The 18,714-nt window shown below is 38.4% G+C and overlaps 1 protein-coding gene across 1 annotated transcript in view; it reads left to right on the forward strand.

Annotated features, from left to right (window-relative positions):
• LOC133659107 (extracellular calcium-sensing receptor-like) overlaps window positions 1-18,714 on the forward strand; it is a 33,477-nt gene that overhangs the window by 12,548 nt on the left and 2,215 nt on the right. The window contains exons 5-10 of the mRNA XM_062061842.1: window positions 334-441; window positions 504-670; window positions 4,351-4,801; window positions 4,880-5,110; window positions 12,431-12,554; window positions 12,624-13,096. Coding sequence (XP_061917826.1) covers window positions 334-441; window positions 504-670; window positions 4,351-4,801; window positions 4,880-5,110; window positions 12,431-12,554; window positions 12,624-13,096 — 1,554 coding nt within the window. The remainder of the gene's footprint in view (window positions 1-333; window positions 442-503; window positions 671-4,350; window positions 4,802-4,879; window positions 5,111-12,430; window positions 12,555-12,623; window positions 13,097-18,714) is intronic.

An 18,714-nucleotide genomic window follows, 5' to 3' on the forward strand; every position in this document is an offset into this window, starting at 1 on the left:
CCGCTGCTGCTCACTGCTCCCCTCACCCCCCAGGGGGTGGAACAACGGGATGGGTCAAATGCAGAGGGTAATTTCACCACACCTAGTGTGTGTGTGTGACTATCAGTGGTACTTTAACTTTAATGGCAACCGATTGTTCCCACAAACCGCCGCGTTGGTGAAATCTGCATACTGCCACAACACATTCATTTGTCATCATTCAAATATTACAATTAGTCAAAACAACACCATAGTTTTGTGGTGTGGCTTATGTGAACAGACCTTGTTTTAATGTATCCGCCTTTGTTCTGTGTCCATATTGTAGACGTTAGATCCCTTGTTTCTTTACTTTAGGTTGATGCACTTGTACAACTGGTCAAACATTTTGGCTGGACCTGGGTCGGCGTGATCGCGGGCGACGATGCTTATGGTCGTGGCGGGGCAAACATCTTTGCTAATGAGGTGAGTAAAAAAAAAAAAGTCTCATTTGTGAATAATAGTGTCATCCTGCAATGTTTCCTCAGGTTAGAAAATTAGGTGCTTGTGTTGCCCTTCGTGAAATCATCCCTAAGAACCGGGCACATACTGCAATTTCAGCCATCATTTCCAAAATACTCTCCTCCGGGGCCTCAGTGGTACTCGTGTTTGCAGTGGAACAGGATGCAGCGGCACTCTTTGATGAAGCTCTCAGGTTGGATCACTTATCGTGTGAAATGCCTCAAACATGAAGTACACAACCTAAAACCAGTGAAGTTGGCACATTGTGCAAATCCTTTTCAACTTATATTCAATTGAATAGACTGCAAAGACAAGATATTTAATGTTCGAACAGAGGATTTTTTTTGTTGTTGCAAATAATCATTAACTTAGAATTTAATGGCAGCAACATTGCAAAAAAGTTGGCACAGGGGCATTTTTACCACTGTGTTACATGGCCTTTCCTTTTAACAACACTGAGGAGACCAATTTTTGAAGCTTTTCAGGTGGAATTCTTTCCCATTCTTGCTTGATGTACAGCTTAAGTTGTTCAACAGGTTGATGCCCTTGTACACGTTGTGGTATTTTAGGCTTCATATTGCGGCACACATTTTCAGTGGGAGACGGGTCTGGACTACAGGCAGGCCAGTCTAGTACCCGCACTCTTTTACTACAAAGTCACTGTAGTGGATTGTCCGAAGCTTAAGCAGGCAACAAAAGTAGTTTAGTACAACAAATTTATTTACCCATTATCAGAAGTGCAGGTTGAATTGAGTTGGCCGTGCAGACAAACCACAAGTTACTCCGGAGCCAACAAGACACACACAAGCCAAAATCACCCCCCAGTTCCGGTCTTCTGCCATTTTTTATATGTCTGTTGTGCGTCATCGTTCCTTATCGAGTGCGTCAATTTCTTGTTTGCTTTTCCTATCTGTTCCATAACAACTCAAATCCTTTAGACAGTCAACACATTCTGTAGACAGGTTGGCACGACTTAATATTCACTTTTGTCCCACAACTGGTCCATTCAATGGCACAAAATACAACAGTATTGAAAATGAGCGGACATTCTTAAAAGACAAGAAATATAGGTCAAAAGGTCAGAAATTCTACTACATCACGCTGTTGTAACATGTGCAGAATGTGGCTTGGCATTGTCTTGCTGAAATAAGCAGGGGCGTCTATGATAACGTTGCTTGGATGGCAACATATGTTGCTCCAAAACCTTTATGTACCTTTCAGCATTAATGTTGCCTTCAGAGATGTGTAAGTTACCCATGTCTTGGGCACTAATACACCCCCATACCATCACACATGCTGGCTTTTGATTTTTGCGCCTATAACAATCCGGACGGTTTTTCGTCTGACAACCACAGTTTGAAATGAAGATTCGTCAGACCACAGAACACTTTTCCACTTTGCATTAGTCCGTCTTAGATGAGCTCTGGCCCAGCGAAGCCGGCGGCGTTTCTGGGTGTTGTTGATAAATGGCTTTCGCTTTGCATAGTAGAGTTTTAACTTGCACTTACTTACTTTCAGCATTAATGGTGCCTTCGCAGATGTGTAAGTTACCCATGCCTTGGGCACTAATAAACCTCCATACCGTCACAGATCCTGGCTTTTGAACTTTGCATCTATAACAATCCGGATGGTTATATATATATATCTTCCTCTTTGGTCTGGAGGACACGATGTCTACAGTTTCCAAAAACAATTTGAGATGTGGACTCGTCAGACCACAGGACACTTTTTCCACTTTGCATCAGTCCGTCTTAGATGAGCTCAGGCCCAGCGAAGCCGGCGGCGTTTCTGGGTGTTATTGATAAATGGCTTTCGCTTTGCATAGTAGAGTTTTAACTTGCACTTACAGATGTAGCGACAGACTGTAGTTACCGACAGTGGTTTTCTGAAGTGTTCCTGAGCCCATGTGGTGATATCCTTTACACACTGATGTCGCTTTTTGATGTAGTACCGCCTGAGGGATCGAAGGGCCGTAATATTATCGCTTACGTGCAGGGATTTCTCCAGATTCTCTGAACCTTTTGATGATATTACGGACCGTTGATGGTGAAATCCCTAAATTATTTGCAATAGCTCGTTGAGAAATGTTGTTTTTAAACTGTTGGACAATTTGCTCACGCATTTGTTCACAAAGTGGTGACCCTCGCCCCATCCTTGTTTGTGAATGACTGAGCATTTCATGGAAGCTGCTTTTATACCCAATCATGGCACCCACCTGTTCCCAATTAGCCTGTTCACCTGTGGGATGTTCCAAATAAGTGTTTGATGAGCATTCCTCCACTTTCTCAGTCTTTTTTTGCCACTTGTGCCAGCTTTGTTAAACATGTTGCATGCATCAAATTCCAAATGAGGTAATATTTGCAAAAAATAACGTTTCTCAGTTCGAACGTTAAAGGCCTACTGAAAGCCACTACTACCGACCACACAGTCTGATAGTTTATATATCAATGATGAAATCTTAACATTATAACACATGCCAATACGGCCGGGTTAACTTATAAAGTGACATTTTAAATTTGCCGCTAAACTTCCGGTTCGAAACGCCTCTGAGGATGACGTATGCGCGTGACGTAGCCCGGCGAACACGGGTATGCCTTCCACATTGAAGCCAATACGAAAAAGCTCTGTTTTCATTTCATAATTCCACAGTATTCTGGACATCTGTGTTCGTGAATCTGTTGCAATCATGTTCATTGCATTATGGAGAAGGAAGCTGAGCAAGCAAAGAAGAAAGTTGTCGGTGCGAAATGGACGTATTTTTCGAACGTAGTCAGCCACAACAGTACACAGCCGGCGCTTCTTTGTTTACATTCCCGAAAGATGCAGTCAAGATGGAAGAACTCGGATAACAGAGACTCTAACCAGGAGGACTTTTGACTTTGATACACAGACGCCTGTAGAGAACTGGGACAACACAGACTCTTACCAGGATTACTTTGATTTGGATGACAAAGACGCAGACGTGCTACTGTGAGTATGCAGCTTTGGCTTCTAAACATTTGATCGCTTGACCGTACGTGCGCAACTTTTTTTTGCGTATGTACGTAACTTTTTTAAAATATATAAGCTTTATGAACCTTGGGTTAGGTGAACGGTCTTTTGGGCTGAGTGATTGTGTGTGTTGATCAGGTGTTTGAATTGTATTGGCGTGTTCTATGGAGCTAGGAGCTAGCAGAGGAGCTAGGAGCTAGCATAACAAAGACGCAGGTGTTTTTATGCAGGATTAATTTGTGGCATATTAAATATAAGCCTGGTTGTGTTGTGGCTAATAGAGTATATATATGTCTTGTGTTTATTTACTGTTGTAGTCATTCCCAGCTGAATATCAGGTCACCCCCGGCTCTCAAAGCATCTTCCCTATCTGAATAGCTTCAACTCCCCACTAGTCTTTCACTTGCACTTTACTCATCCACAAATCTTTCATCCTCGCTCAAATTAATGGGGAAATTGTCGCTTTCTCGGTCCGAATCTCTCTCACTTCATGCGGCCATCATTGTAAACAATAGGGAACTTTGCGTATATGTTCAACTGACTACGTCACGCTACTTCCGGTAGGGGCAAGCCTTTTTTTTTATCAGATACCAAAAGTTGCAATCTTAATCGTCGTTGTTCTATACTAAATCCTTTCAGCAAAAATATGGCAATATCGCGAAATGATCAAGTATGACACATAGAATAGATCTGCTATCCCCGTTTAAATAAAAAAAATTCATTTCAGTAGGCCTTTAAGTATCTTGTCTTTGCAGTCTATTCAATTGAATATAAGTTGAAAAGGATTTGCAAATCATTGTATTCTGTTTTTATTTACCATTTACACAACGTGCCAACTTCACTGGTTTTGGGGTTTGTCAGTTAAAAGAACCTTCTTCCCAGAGAGGGACTCACTGGGATACAATGGCTGGCTAGCGAGGCTTGGAGCACCGCGGCCATTCTCTCCAGCCCCAAAAAGTACCAGCCTATCCTACAGGGATCCATGGGGTTTGCCGTCCGGCGAGCGAACATCCCGGGGCTGCGTGACTTTCTCCTCCGCCTGCATCCCTCCGGCACCGAAGCTCTTGAGGACCCGTTTCTGTTACCATTCTGGCAAGAAGTTTTTCAATGCAGCTTAGGTGTTGGGACTAAACCACCGTGCACCGGAGCTGAAGACCTGAAGAGTGTGGCAAATATTTATTCGGATGTGTCCCAGCTGAGGATCTCCTATAATGTTTATAAAGCTGTGTATGCTATCGTCTATGCATTGAGGAGCATGGAAGGCTGCGAGGAAGGAAATGGGCCTTTTGCTTTTCAGGCATGTCCATATTTACAGAGCATACAGCCATGGCAGGTATTTCAAAATGATGTCAATTTGCTTTTTTTTTTGCATCATCTGCTCATCGAAATAATTCCCTTTCCGTGCTTGTAGCTTCTTTATTACATCAAACAGGTGGAATACTTCAACTCCTTTGGCGATGAAACCAAATTTGATGAGAACGGTGACATCGCAGCCATGTACGACCTCGTCAACTGGCAGCTGGGACCGAGTGGAGAGGTCGAGTTTGTCACCGTTGGAAAGTTTGACGAAACAGTCGAAAACGGACAGCAGAAGCTCCGTATCCAGGAAGAGGATATCGTGTGGAACGGCAACCAGACCCAAGTAGAGATCTCATTCAAATATTCTACTTTCCTCTATGAATACAGCAATCTGCACCTTTTAATGAGATCCAACACTTGAACTGGGATTGTACGGTATACCGGTATTAGTATAGTACCGCGATTATAATGAAGAATTTTCGGTACTGTACCGCGTCGCAGTCATGTCGAGTCATTGCTGGTTTTACGAGCAGAGGAGCATGTTCGGCAGCGCCCAATCACGGAGTACTTAGTGTGTAGACAGAAAAGGGAGAACAGATGCATTTCGGTCTAAAAACTAAAAATAAAGGTGAAGTTATAACACTGTAACGCCCTCAGGACGAGGTGCTTTAAGACATGGCTGGCTAACTAGCGGCTAACGTCCATACGCCGTCGGCAGTGTTTTAGCTACTTTTAAATCACTAATCCTCGCCTCCATGGCGACAAATAAAGTACGTTTCTTACAAGTATCATCCCTGCAGGACGAGGAATAGCTAAACATGCTTCACTACACACTTTAGCTCACCGGCATCAAAATGTAAACAAACTCCATTGGTGGATCTACACCTGACATCCACTGTAATGATATCAAGTACAGGCACGTATCTGGTCAATACTACTATGATTACGTCGATATTTTCGGTTTTTTAAAATTCATATTATGTTTATAAACACAGGAAATATGTCCCTGGACACATGAGGACTTTGAATATGACCAATGTATGATCCTGTAACTACTTGGTATCGGATTGATACCCAAATGTGTGGTATTACCCAAAACTAATGTAAAGTATCAAACAACAGAAGAATAAGTGATTATTACATTTTAACAGAAGTGTAGATAGAACATTTTAAAAGAGAAACTAGGCAGATATTAGCAGTAAATGAACAAGTAGATTAATAATTCATTTTCTACCACTTGTCCTTAATAATGTTGACAAAATAATAGAATGCTAAATGACACAATATGTTACTGCATACGTCAGCAGACTAATTAGAAGCCTTTGTTTGTTTACTTACTACTAAAAAGACAAGTTGTCTAGTATGTTCACTATTTTATTTAAGGACTTACTGTAATTGAAATAAGAAACATATGTTTAATGTACCCTAAGATTTTTGGTTAAAATTAAGCCAATCATTTTTTTGTGGTCCCCTTATTTAGAAAAGTAGCGAAATAATTTTGGTACTGGTATCGGTACCAAAATATTGGTATCGGGACAACACTTAACTAGAACTATATTTAAAACGATACTTATTTTTTTGTGAAAAAGTCATTCTATTTTCAATAAGTGTGTGCAGAGACTATCATTGAGGTATTACTTTTGGTGGTATATACCATACCATACCATACCAACTTTTTTTTTTATAAAGCCTTTTAAAAAGAACCACAGTTGAAAAACAAAGGGCTGTACACCACAAACAAGTAATACACACAAAAAGCAGAGAAATACAGGCAAAGGACAGACTAAAATATATCATTTAAAACAGAGGTAAAATAAATATATATTCACATAAAAAGAGCAGATAAAAATTAAATTGAATTAAATTATTCAACATTTTATTACATTTTTGACCCTTAAGATAATGAAAATATAAGAAACACCTCAGTAAGATGCGGTAATACTGCAAGCTAAAATCACAAAAATAAACATAAAGTTCAACCTTTTGAAGGCACTCGTTGATGTTGAGGAACAAATAAAATGCAAAACAAAATTGTACTTACATTTACCATGTAAATGAGTAGCTTTTTCAAAAGTTTTGATAGTGATTATTACAATTTCAATATTATCTAAAGGACTATTGTCTCCGTCCATTGAAAAACATGTACAGTATCTCCAAATTTGGTGAGTTTTTTTAAATAAATAAATAAAACAAACCTTAAATACTTATTCTGCTTTTAAAAAAATAAAAATAAAAAGAACCATAGAAATGCATGCTTTTATATTAGACGACAATTAAAAATGTACAGTACAGGCCAAAAGTTTGGACACAACTTCTCATTCAATGAGTTTTCTTTATTTTCATGACTATTTACATTGTAGATTGTCACTGAAGGCATCAAAACTATGAATGAACACATGTGGAGTTATGTACTTAACAAAAAAAGGTGAAATAACTGCAAACATGTTTTATGTTCTAGTTTCTTCAAAATAGCCACCCTTTGCTCTGATTACTGCTTTGCACACTCTAGGCATTCTCTCGATGAGCTGCAAGCACACCTGGGAAGTGAAAACCATTTCAGGTGACTACCTCTTGAAGCTCATCGAGAGAATGCCAAGCGTGTGTAAAAAAGTAATCAGAGCAAAGGAATTTTGGAAAAAAATAGAATATAAAACATTTTTTCAGTTATTTCACCTTTTTTTGTTAAGTACATAACTCCACATGTGTTCATTCATAGTTGTGATGCCTTCAGTGACAATCTACACTGAAAATAGTCATGACAATAAAGAAAACACATTGAATGAGAAGGTGTGTCCAAACTTTTGGCCTGTACAATATATATTCTTTTATCGTGTCTAATTGTGAATTTTTCATAAACAATACTTTTTTTCACTCATTTGACCGAGCAATCCTTTTAAATACAATTGTAATATTTCATTATGTTTATTGATGCCCTTTCAGTTGCATTACCCTTATTTGCTTATTTGACCAAGCAATGTTTTTCTTACATAATAATTTATAAAAAATAATGTTCACTACCATTACTTTTCTTGCCAAATTGGCTATAGGAGAAATCACGCGGTTCTTTCAAATCAGGGGTGTCAAACTCATTTTAGCTCAGGGGCCGCACGGAGGAAAATCTATTCCTAGGTGGCCGGACGGGGAAAATCATGGCATGATAACTTAAAAATACAACTACGACAACTTCAGATTGTTTTATTTGTTTTACTTTGGCACAAAATAGAACAAGCACATTCTTAAAATGTAAATATCACATATAATCCTTATGACAAAACATTTCAAGTTAGTTGAAAATTCTGAGGAAAAAAATTGTTGTAGTTTCAAAAAGAACATCATCTCAGTGTATTTACAAAGCATTTAAACGTTAAGTCACAGCCCATCTAGGATTGAACAAAAACAAAATAAAGCATAGATAAAAAGGCTTTTATGTATCAACTACCTCATTTGTGATTTCCACCGTTCACTTTCTTTAAATTTGCAAAGAAGACAATCATTTTCACAGAACTATATCAATGTGCAGTGTCTCATGCAGCATTTACCTCGTACCTCTTGTTTAACCCATTTTCCTTGCATGCTAGAAATGCTATTGCGACACCCAGTGGACACATTTAGAACAGCAGTTTCTTTAGTGTAAAAACGCAGCTCAATTTTACACTTAGCAAATTCATCTCATGTTTGACATCCCTGTTTTAAATCAACCAAAAACGGTTCCTTGTCTTCTAAAAAGCGGCATTAATAAAAACTGACATCATTTTTTCAGTGTTTCTCTTCAGATTGTGCAGCTGTAGCTAATGAAGTGCTTCTCAAGATGTGACTCTATAGCAGGGGTGTCAAACTCATTTTAGCTCGGGGGCAACATGGAGGAAAATCTACCCCAAGTGGGCCGGACTGGTAAAATCATGTCATGATAACTTAGAAATAAAGACAACTTCAGATTGTTTTCTTTGTTTAAAAATAGAACAAGCACATTCTGAAATTGTACAAATCATAAGCATTGTGTGAATGCTTTGTTTTGTTTTGTTTTTTTACAATTACCTGTTGCGGTTAATAGTACATATACTTTATTTGTCGTTATTTATATTTTCTGACTACATTATGTGATAATATTGGAGTATAACTGTCATACTCAATATGACAGTTATTTAAACATAACTCCTAAACAAAACATGCATTATGTTTAATAATGCCTTAAAGGCCTACTGAAACCCACTACTACCGACCACGCAGTCTGATAGTTTATATATCAATGATGAAATCTTAACATTATAACACATGCCAATACGGCCGGGTTAACTTATAAAGTGACATTTTAAATTTGCCGCTAAACTTCCGGTTCGAAACGCCTCTGAGGATGACGTATGCGCGTGACGTAGACCGGCGAACACGGGTATGCCTTCCACATTGAAGCCAATACGAAAAAGCTCTGTTTTCATTTCATAATTCCACAGTATTCTGGACATCTGTGTTCGTGAATCTGTTGCAATCATGTTCATTGCATTATGGAGAAGGAAGCTGAGCAAGCAAAGAAGAAAGTTGTCGATGCGAAATGGACGTATTTTTTGAACGTAGTCAGCAACAACAGTACACAGCCGGCGCTTCTTTGTTTACATTCCCGGAAGATGCAGTCAAGATGGAAGAACTCGGATAACAGAGACTCTAACCAGGAGGACTTTTGACTTCGATGCACGGACGCCTGTAGAGAACTGGGACAACACAGACTCTTACCAGGATTACTTTGATTTGGATGACAAAGACGCAGACGTGCTACTGTGAGTATGCAGCTTTGGCTTCTAAACATTTGATCGCTTGACCGTATGTGCGCAACTTTTTTTTGCGTATGTACGTAACTTTTTAAAAATATATAAGCTTTATGAACCTTGGGTTAGGTGAACGGTCTTTTGGGCTGAGTGATTGTGTGTGTTGATCAGGTGTTTGAATTGTATTGGCGTGTTCTATGGAGCTAGGAGCTAGCAGAGGAGCTAGGAGCTAGCATAACAAACACGCAGGTGTTTTTATGCAGGATTAATTTGTGGCATATTAAATATAAGCCTGGTTGTGTTGTGGCTAATAGAGTATATATATGTCTTGTGTTTATTTACTGTTGTAGTCATTCCCAGCTGAATATCAGGTCACCCCCGGCTCTCACAGCATCTTCCCTATCTGAATAGCTTCAACTCCCCACTAGTCCTTCACTTGCACTTTACTCATCCACAAATCTTTCATCCTCGCTCAAATTAATGGGGAAATTGTCGCTTTCTCGGTCCGAATCTCTCTCACTTCATGCGGCCATCATTGTAAACAATAGGGAACTTTGCGTATATGTTCAACTGACTACGTCACGCTACTTCCGGTAGGGGCAAGCCTTTTTTTTATCAGATACCAAAAGGTGCAATCTTTATCGTCGTTGTTCTATACTAAATCCTTTCAGCAAAAATATGGCAATATCGCGAAATGATCAAGTATGACACATAGAATAGATCTGCTATCCCCGTTTAAATAAAAAAAATTCATTTCAGTAGGCCTTTAAATAATGTATCTTTGTGAGTCTTACTAGAAACATATGCTTGTGTAAGGTTTGCAAACACAAAAATGTGTTTTTTACTCAATATGACAGTAATGTTCTTAGAATACTGAGATTAATTTTCAATCTATCAAGCTAAAAAAAATTATATCAAAATCCAAATGCACTATGTTATTTATGTAGTTTGATCATTTTCCTCGACTGATGTATTGTGTGTTTTATATTTTCTAGTTTCTTCAAAATAGCCACCCTTTGTTCTGATTACGGCTTTGTACACTCTTGGCATTCTCTCGATGAGTTTCCAGCACACCTGTGAAGTGAAAACCATTTCAGGTGACTACCTCTTGAAGCTCGTCGAGAGAATGCCAAAAGTGTGCGAAAAAAAGTAATCAGAGCAAAGGGTGGCTACTTTGAAGAAACTAGAATCTAAAACATGTTTTCAGTTATTTCACCTTTTTTTGTTAAGTACATAACTCCACATGTGTTGTTGTGATGCCTTCAGTGACAAACTACTATCTAAACATAACTCCTAAACAAAACATGATATATGTCTAGTAATGCCTTAAATAATGTATCTTTGTAAGTTTTACTATAAACATGCTTTTGTAAGGTTTGCAAACACAAAAATGTGTTATTTACTCAATATGAATGAATGAAATAAGTTTATTTCGGTCATATGATCAACCATTAACCATTTTGTGTGACAGTACAGTACAAATTATACATATATAACAATCATACACATTTACACACAAAAAGAAAAGAAAAGAAAAAAGCATGACCGAAAAAGGAATAGGCTGAAGCCAAGGCTTATATTTGCCTATCCTATACCTTCACTGAAAATAAGATTACCTGGAACATCAACATTAAAAAGAAAAAAAAAATCAATGGGATGAAAGTAATCGTTGCTATATTTTATAATTTTCAATTATTTCACCTTTCAATGTTTTCTTAAACCTTAACAAAGAAGTACATGTCTTCAACTCATCACTGAGCTTGTTCCACCATTTAACTCCTAAAACTGAAATACATTTGTATTTTGTATTTGTTCTTGCTTTACATATTTCGAAAACCAATATCCCCGTAAATTATAGTTTTCTCCTCTTAATTGAAATAACCTAAGAATACAAGCTGGAAGGCTGTTGTTCTTTACTCGAAACATAATTTCCATTGTTTTAAAAAACACAATATCTGAAAATTTTAGCACATTAGAACTTATAAATAATGGATTGGTATGTTCATAGTAGCACGCTTTGTGTATTATTCTAATGACCCTTTTTTGAAGTTTAATTATTGGGTCTACGTTTGTTTTATAAACATTTCCCCAAACTTCAACACAATATGTTAAATATGGAAAAATAAAAGAATAATATAACATATGCAAACATTTCTTATTCAGCATATGTTTTACTTTATAAAGAATAGCAATGGATTTGGATATTTTTCCCTTTATATATTCAATATGCGGTTTCCAACATAATTTATGATCAATTATTATTCCCAAGAATTTAGTTTCATATACTCTATCAATTTCCACTTGATTTAATTTTAATTTTGCTTCACAGTTTGTCCTTGCACCACTAAACACCATAAACTTAGTTTTCTTATCATTTAATGTTAACTTATTAATATCAAACCATTTTTTTAGCTGAATCAACTCAACCTCTATTATCCTCAACACTTCCTTCAAGTCTTCTCCTGAACAATATACATTTGTATCATCTGCAAACATAATACATTTCAATTTATTAGACACTGAACAATATGACAGAAATGTTCTTAGAATCCTGAGATTAATTTTCAATCTATCAAGATTAAAGAAATTATAGATCAAAAAAATGATATCAAAATCCATTTACAGTATGTTATTTACGTAATTTGATCATTTTCCTCGATTGATGCACTAACATCATGTGTTTTTTGTGTGTGTTTTTTTTCATCTACAAAGATACAAACAATTGCTATTGCGACATCCAGTGGACACATTTAGAACAGCAGTTTCTTTCATTCAAAAATTTCAGGTTCATTTTTATACTTAGCAAACTCATCACGCGGACCGGATACAACCAGTTCGCGGGCCTGTACGTTTGACACCCCTGCTCTATAGGAACCGGTGTAGTTTGTGTTGTCCTTGTTGCACAGGTCCCACTATCGGTGTGCAGCAACATATGTCCCCCAGGAACCCGCAAGGCCATCAGACCTAACTTCCCTATCTGCTGCCATGATTGTGTGGTGTGTACAGCTGGGGAGATCAGCAATCAGACCGGTGAGGGAACTGAACATGACACTAAACAGTCTCTCTTTAAAGAGTTAAACATCAGCTTCTGCTTGTTAGATGCCATAGAGTGTGTGCGCTGCTTGCCTGAATTCTGGTCCAACACGGGAAGGACCGCCTGTATCCCCAAACAGGTGGACTTTCTGTCCTTCACAGACACCATGGGCATCACCCTGATGGCTATATCTCTCATCGGCTCCTTCTGCACCTGCGCCGTGGTCTTCATCTTCTCCTACCACAGAACCACGCCCATCGTCCGGGCCAACAACTCGGATTTAAGCTTCCTGCTGCTCTTCTCCTTGACCTTGTGTTTCCTGTGCTCACTGACCTTCATCGGCCGGCCCTCAGAGTGGTCCTGCATGCTGCGCCACACGGCCTTCGGCGTAACCTTCGTCCTCTGCATCTCTTGCATACTGGGAAAGACCATAGTGGTGCTCATGGCCTTCAAGGCGTCGTTTCCTGGGAGCAAAGTCATGAGGTGGTTCGGGCCCGCCAAGCAAAAAGCAATCATTGGACTTTGCACTCTGGTTCAGGTGAGGACATATTCACTGCTACACTACTGTTGCATCATGCATTTTGATTTGTACAACAGTGAACCCTCTCAATTCCAATTCAGAATTTCAGAAACGTTTTTTTAAGTGGCCGCAAAGACCCCCAGGCGCCATTAATCTGCTCAATATGTCACTGGCAATAAAACAGGAGTTATGAACATTCAGAGAAAGCGGGAAAAAAGTAACACCTAATCGATCCATTTTTCAAAATGAATCAAAGTCTTTCTAAAAAAAAAAAAAGACAAGACTAGAAAATGAAGTTGACCCTTGAGGGTCTGTTTGCAACTTTTCGGCACTTTCCAAAGTGTTGTAAGCGTTAGATTCTTCCCTGTTCTAGCTTTGAATACGCAAACTACGCCCCACATAACACGCACACATTACTGTAGCTTTGTGTGTTTTGGGATGTGGAAAAGCTACAATTAGCTACTAAAGTTGGCTATCATTGAATGTACAGTCGTGGTCAAAAGTTTACATACACTTGTAAAGAACATAATGTCATGGCTGTCATCCTCTGGGAGGTGAGGGGAGCAGTGGGCAGCAGCGGTGCCGCGCCTGGGAATCATTTCTGGTGATTTAAACCCCAATTCCAACCTTTGATGCTGAGTGCCAAGCAGGGAGGGAACGGGTCCCATTTTTATAGTCTTTGGTATGACTCGGCCGGGGTTTGAACTCACAACCTACCGATCTCAGGGCGGACACTCTAACCACTAGGCCACTGAGTAGTTAGCCATTCCTTTACCATGTTTGACGTGTGTTTGGGGTCATTGTTCTCTGTGTTTTGTGATTTGGAAAAGTTTAGCTACAATTAGCTACTAAAGTTGGCTATCATTGAATGTACAGTCGTGGTCAAACATTTACATACACTTGTAAAGAACATAATGTCATGGCTGTCTTGAGTTTCCAATAATTTCTACAACTCTTATTTTTTTGTGATAGAGTGATTGGAGCACATACTTGTTGGTCACAGAAAACATTCATGAAGTTTGGTTCTTTTATGAATTTATTATGGGTCTACTGAAAATGTGACCAAATCTGCTGGGTCAAAAGTATACATACAGTAATGTTAATATTTGGTTACATGTCCCTTGGCAAGTTTCATTGCAATAAGGCGCTTTTGGTAGCCATCCACAAGCTTCTGCTTGAATTTTTGACCACTCCTCTTGACAAAATTGGTGCAGTTCAGCAAATGTGTTGGTCTTCTGACATGGACTTGTTTCTTAAGCCTTGTCCACACGTTTAAGTCAGGACTTTGGGAAGGCCATTCTAAAGCCTTAAAGGCCTACTGAAACCCACTGCTACCGACCACGCAGTAATGATGAAATCTTAACATTATAACACATGCCAATACGGCCGGGTTAACTTATAAAGTGACATTTTAAATTTGCCGCTAAACTTCCGGTTCGAAACGCCTCTGAGGATGACGTATGCGCGTGACGTAGCCCGGCGAACACGGGTATGCCTTCCACATTGAAGCCAATACGAAAAAGCTCTGTTTTCATTTCATAATTCCACAGTATTCTGGACATCTGTGTTCGTGAATCTGTTTCAATCATGTTCATTGCATTATGGAGAAGGAAGCTGAGCAAGCAAAGAAGAAAGTTGTCGGTGCGAAATGGACGTATTTTTCGAACGTAGTCAGCCACAACAGTACACAGCCGGCGCTTCTTTGTTTACATTCCCGAAAGATGCAGTCAAGATGGAAGAACTCGGATAACAGAGACTCTAACCAGGAGGACTTTTGACTTCGATACACAGACGCCTGTAGAGAACTGGGACAACACAGACTCTTACCAGGATTACTTTGATTTGGATGACAAAGACGCAGACGTGCTACTGTGAGTATGCAGCTTTGGCTTCTAAACATTTGATCGCTTGACCGTATGTGCGCAACTTTTTTTTGCGTATGTACGTAACTTTTTTAAAATATATAAGCTTTATGAACCTTGGGTTAGGTGAACGGTCTTTTGGGCTGAGTGATTGTGTGTGTTGATCAGGTGTTTGAATTGTATTGGCGTGTTCTATGGAGCTAGGAGCTAGCAGAGGAGCTAGGAGCTAGCATAACAAACACGCAGGTGTTTTTATGCAGGATTAATTTGTGGCATATTAAATATAAGCCTGGTTGTGTTGTGGCTAATAGAGTATATATATGTCTTGTGTTTATTTACTGTTGTAGTCATTCCCAGCTGAATATCAGGTCACCCCCGGCTCTCACAGCATCTTCCCTATCTGAATAGCTTCAACTCCCCACTAGTCCTTCACTTGCACTTTACTCATCCACAAATCTTTCATCCTCGCTCAAATTAATGGGGAAATTGTCGCTTTCTCGGTCCGAATCTCTCTCACTTCATGCGGCCATCATTGTAAACAATAGGGAACTTTGCGTATATGTTCAACTGACTACGTCACGCTACTTCCGGTAGGGGCAAGCCTTTTTTTTATCAGATACCAAAAGTTGCAATCTTTATCGTCGTTGTTCTATACTAAATCCTTTCAGCAAAAATATGGCAATATCGCGAAATGATCAAGTATGACACATAGAATAGATCTGCTATCCCCGTTTAAATAAAAAAAATTCATTTCAGTAGGCCTTTAATTCTAGCTTGATTTAGCCATTTATTTACCACTTGTGTGTGTTTGGGGTCATTTTTCTGTTGGAAAAGACCCAACCTACGGGCTGATGATTTTAGTTTGTCCTGAAGAATTTGGAGGTAATCCTCCTTTTTCATTGTCCCATTTACTCTCTGTAAAGCACCAGTTCCATTGGCAGCAAAACAGGCCCAGGGCATAATACTACCACCACCATGCTTGACGGTACGGATGGTGTTCCTGGAATTAAAGGCCTCACCTTTTCTCCTCCAAACATATTGCCGTGTATTGTGGCCAAACAGCTCAATTTTTGTTTCATCTGACCACAGAACTTTCCTCCAGAAGGTACTATATTTGTCCATGTGATGTCAGACGAAACAAGACCAGCAAGTATGTGCTCCAATCACTATCACAACAACAACAAAAAAATAGTTGTAGAAATTATTGGAAACTCAAGACAGCCATGACATTATGTCCTTCACAAGTGTATGTAAACTTTAGACCACGACTGTATATCGTAACAATTGACTCCAAATTGTTAGTTGTTTATTTTGGACTGCATGCGCTCTGGGTGTTTACGTGTGTACGAGACAGCGGTGAGTGACAAGCCCGAACAGGGGCGTAGCACCAAATTCTGGGTTCCCATCCCACCCAAAACCCCAATTTTGGCACCCCATACACTTGGTGTGTTTACATGCACTACAAAAGTCATTATTGCATGGATTTGGTTAAAACCAGCTTTTTAAAAGACATATAATAGGTTTTTGACATTTAAAAAAATGGGATTGAATTTTCAAGATGACGAATTTTAGTAATTTAGTTTTATTTAATAACATTTTTTTTTTTTTTTTTTTTTTTTTACAAAAATATGTCAATTAATTTAATATAAATTGGCCATAACATGAATGATATAATATGATTATAAATATTTCAAGTTACTTCATAGTGTATACATCAGTTGATACACATAGAATTATAATTAGTGAATAATACAGATCATATTATTGTGTAAGTGCTCCAAAAATTCCCAGGTTTCTCAGAATTCCAGGTTTTCCAGGACATTTTTCCCATTTAAAATGAATTGGCCATTTGTCAAACTTTCACCATTTCCACATTTTTCAACCTATTCAAACCATTTCACCTTCAACACATTCCACCATCAAAACACTCATATTCAGGACAAAAACCAAGTTGGTTAAGGAATGAGAAAAATTCCAGGTTTTCCCGAAATTCCAGAAATTTCTCAATTAAAAACTGTTACTAATTCAACATTTCTTGACCGATTTAAACAATTCCAACACCAACCAATTCACCTCATTCAGGACATGCGTGCTCGTAATCATTTGGAAAAAAATACAGCTTTTCTAAAATTCCCAAATTTCCAGGAAGTTCCCATTGAAATGAATGGGACATTTTTCCAAGTTACACAATTCCCACATTTTTCAACCTATTTAAACCATTCCAACAATACCACATTCCACTCCTCCTGGACATTCAAACTAACACTTTCCCAAGTTCCAAAACAAATACCGGTTTTCCTGGAAATTCTAACTCTTTAACATTGAAACCATTCCAACATTCAAACCATTTCAGCCTTTAAAGGATTTCAACATTTAAACCATTTCTACATTCATCCTACCTCCCATTAGCATTTCAGTTCAGCGTCAGCTCTTCAACATTCAAACCATTCCAACATTCAAACTATTCTTACATTCATACTACATTCTATCAGCATTTCAGTTCAACTTCAGCATTGGAGCATTCACACGCAATTCCTTCAGGAATTGCCTCATCTAGTTGTGTGAATGCTCCAAAGCGTTCACACGTATGGTTTCATACACCAAAATTCATCTATTTATTCTTCTTCTTCTTATTATTCTTCTTCTCCAGATTTTAGCGCGCTCTACGTTTCCACATTTTTCACCCGATTCAAAACCGTTCCAACTTCAAACTGTTCAGCCTGTGCGGGAATCGCAGGATTTCCCTTGACAAATTTCAAAAATGCACAGATTTCCCAGAATTCCAGGTTTTCCGGGATGTTTTTCCCATTCAAAATTAATTGGCCATTTTTCAAACTCCCACCATTTCCACATGACCTATTCACACCATTCCACCTTCAACACATTCCACCATTCTGGAAATTCAAGCTACCCGTTTTCCAAGTTCACAAAAATTCCAGGATTTTCTAGAATTCCTGGTTTTCCAAAGCCCTGTTTCTGGCGACTACTCCTCCCACATTTTTCAACCGTTCCACCGTCAAAACATTCCTCTTAATGAGGACAAAAATTGAAGTTGTTTTTTGAACTGGAAAAACTCCCAGTTTTCCCAAAATTCCAGGAATTCCCTAATTCCATTTCTTAATTCAACATTTCTTGACCGATTTGAAAAATTTCAACACCAACTATTTCAACTCATTCAGACAATTGAAGTTTTTTTTTTTAGCATTTTCAAAAAAATTCCCGCTTTTCCCGAAATTCCCATATTTTTGGGAAATTCCCATTGAAATCAATTGGAAATTTTTTAAAGTTCCACAATTCCCACATTTTTCATCTGATTCAAACTGTTCCAACTTCAAAATATTCAGCCTGTTCGGGAATTGTGTTCTCTACTGATTTCCCATAATTCCTTTTTTTTTTTTGCATTTTCCTCATTCAAAATGAATTGGCCATTTTTCAAACTTCCACAATTCCCACATTCTTCAACCCATTCAAACCATTCCACCTTTGACACATTCCACCATTCTGGAAATTCAAACTACCCTTTTTCCAAGTTCAAAAAAATTCAAGAGATTCCCGATTTAAACATTTCTAACACCAACCAACTCATGCTCTTAATAATTAAAAAATAATAATCCCGCTTTTCCCCAAATTCCCAACATTCCAGGAAGTTCCCAATAAAATGAATGGGCCATTTTTCCAAGCTGCACAATTCCCACATTTTTCAACCTATTCAAACCATTCCAACATTGACATATTCCACTCATCCTGGACATTCAAAAAAACATTACAGGAATT

The sequence above is a fragment of the Entelurus aequoreus genome, linkage group LG10, assembly GCF_033978785.1.
Source record: "Entelurus aequoreus isolate RoL-2023_Sb linkage group LG10, RoL_Eaeq_v1.1, whole genome shotgun sequence".
NCBI lineage: Eukaryota > Metazoa > Chordata > Actinopteri > Syngnathiformes > Syngnathidae > Entelurus > Entelurus aequoreus.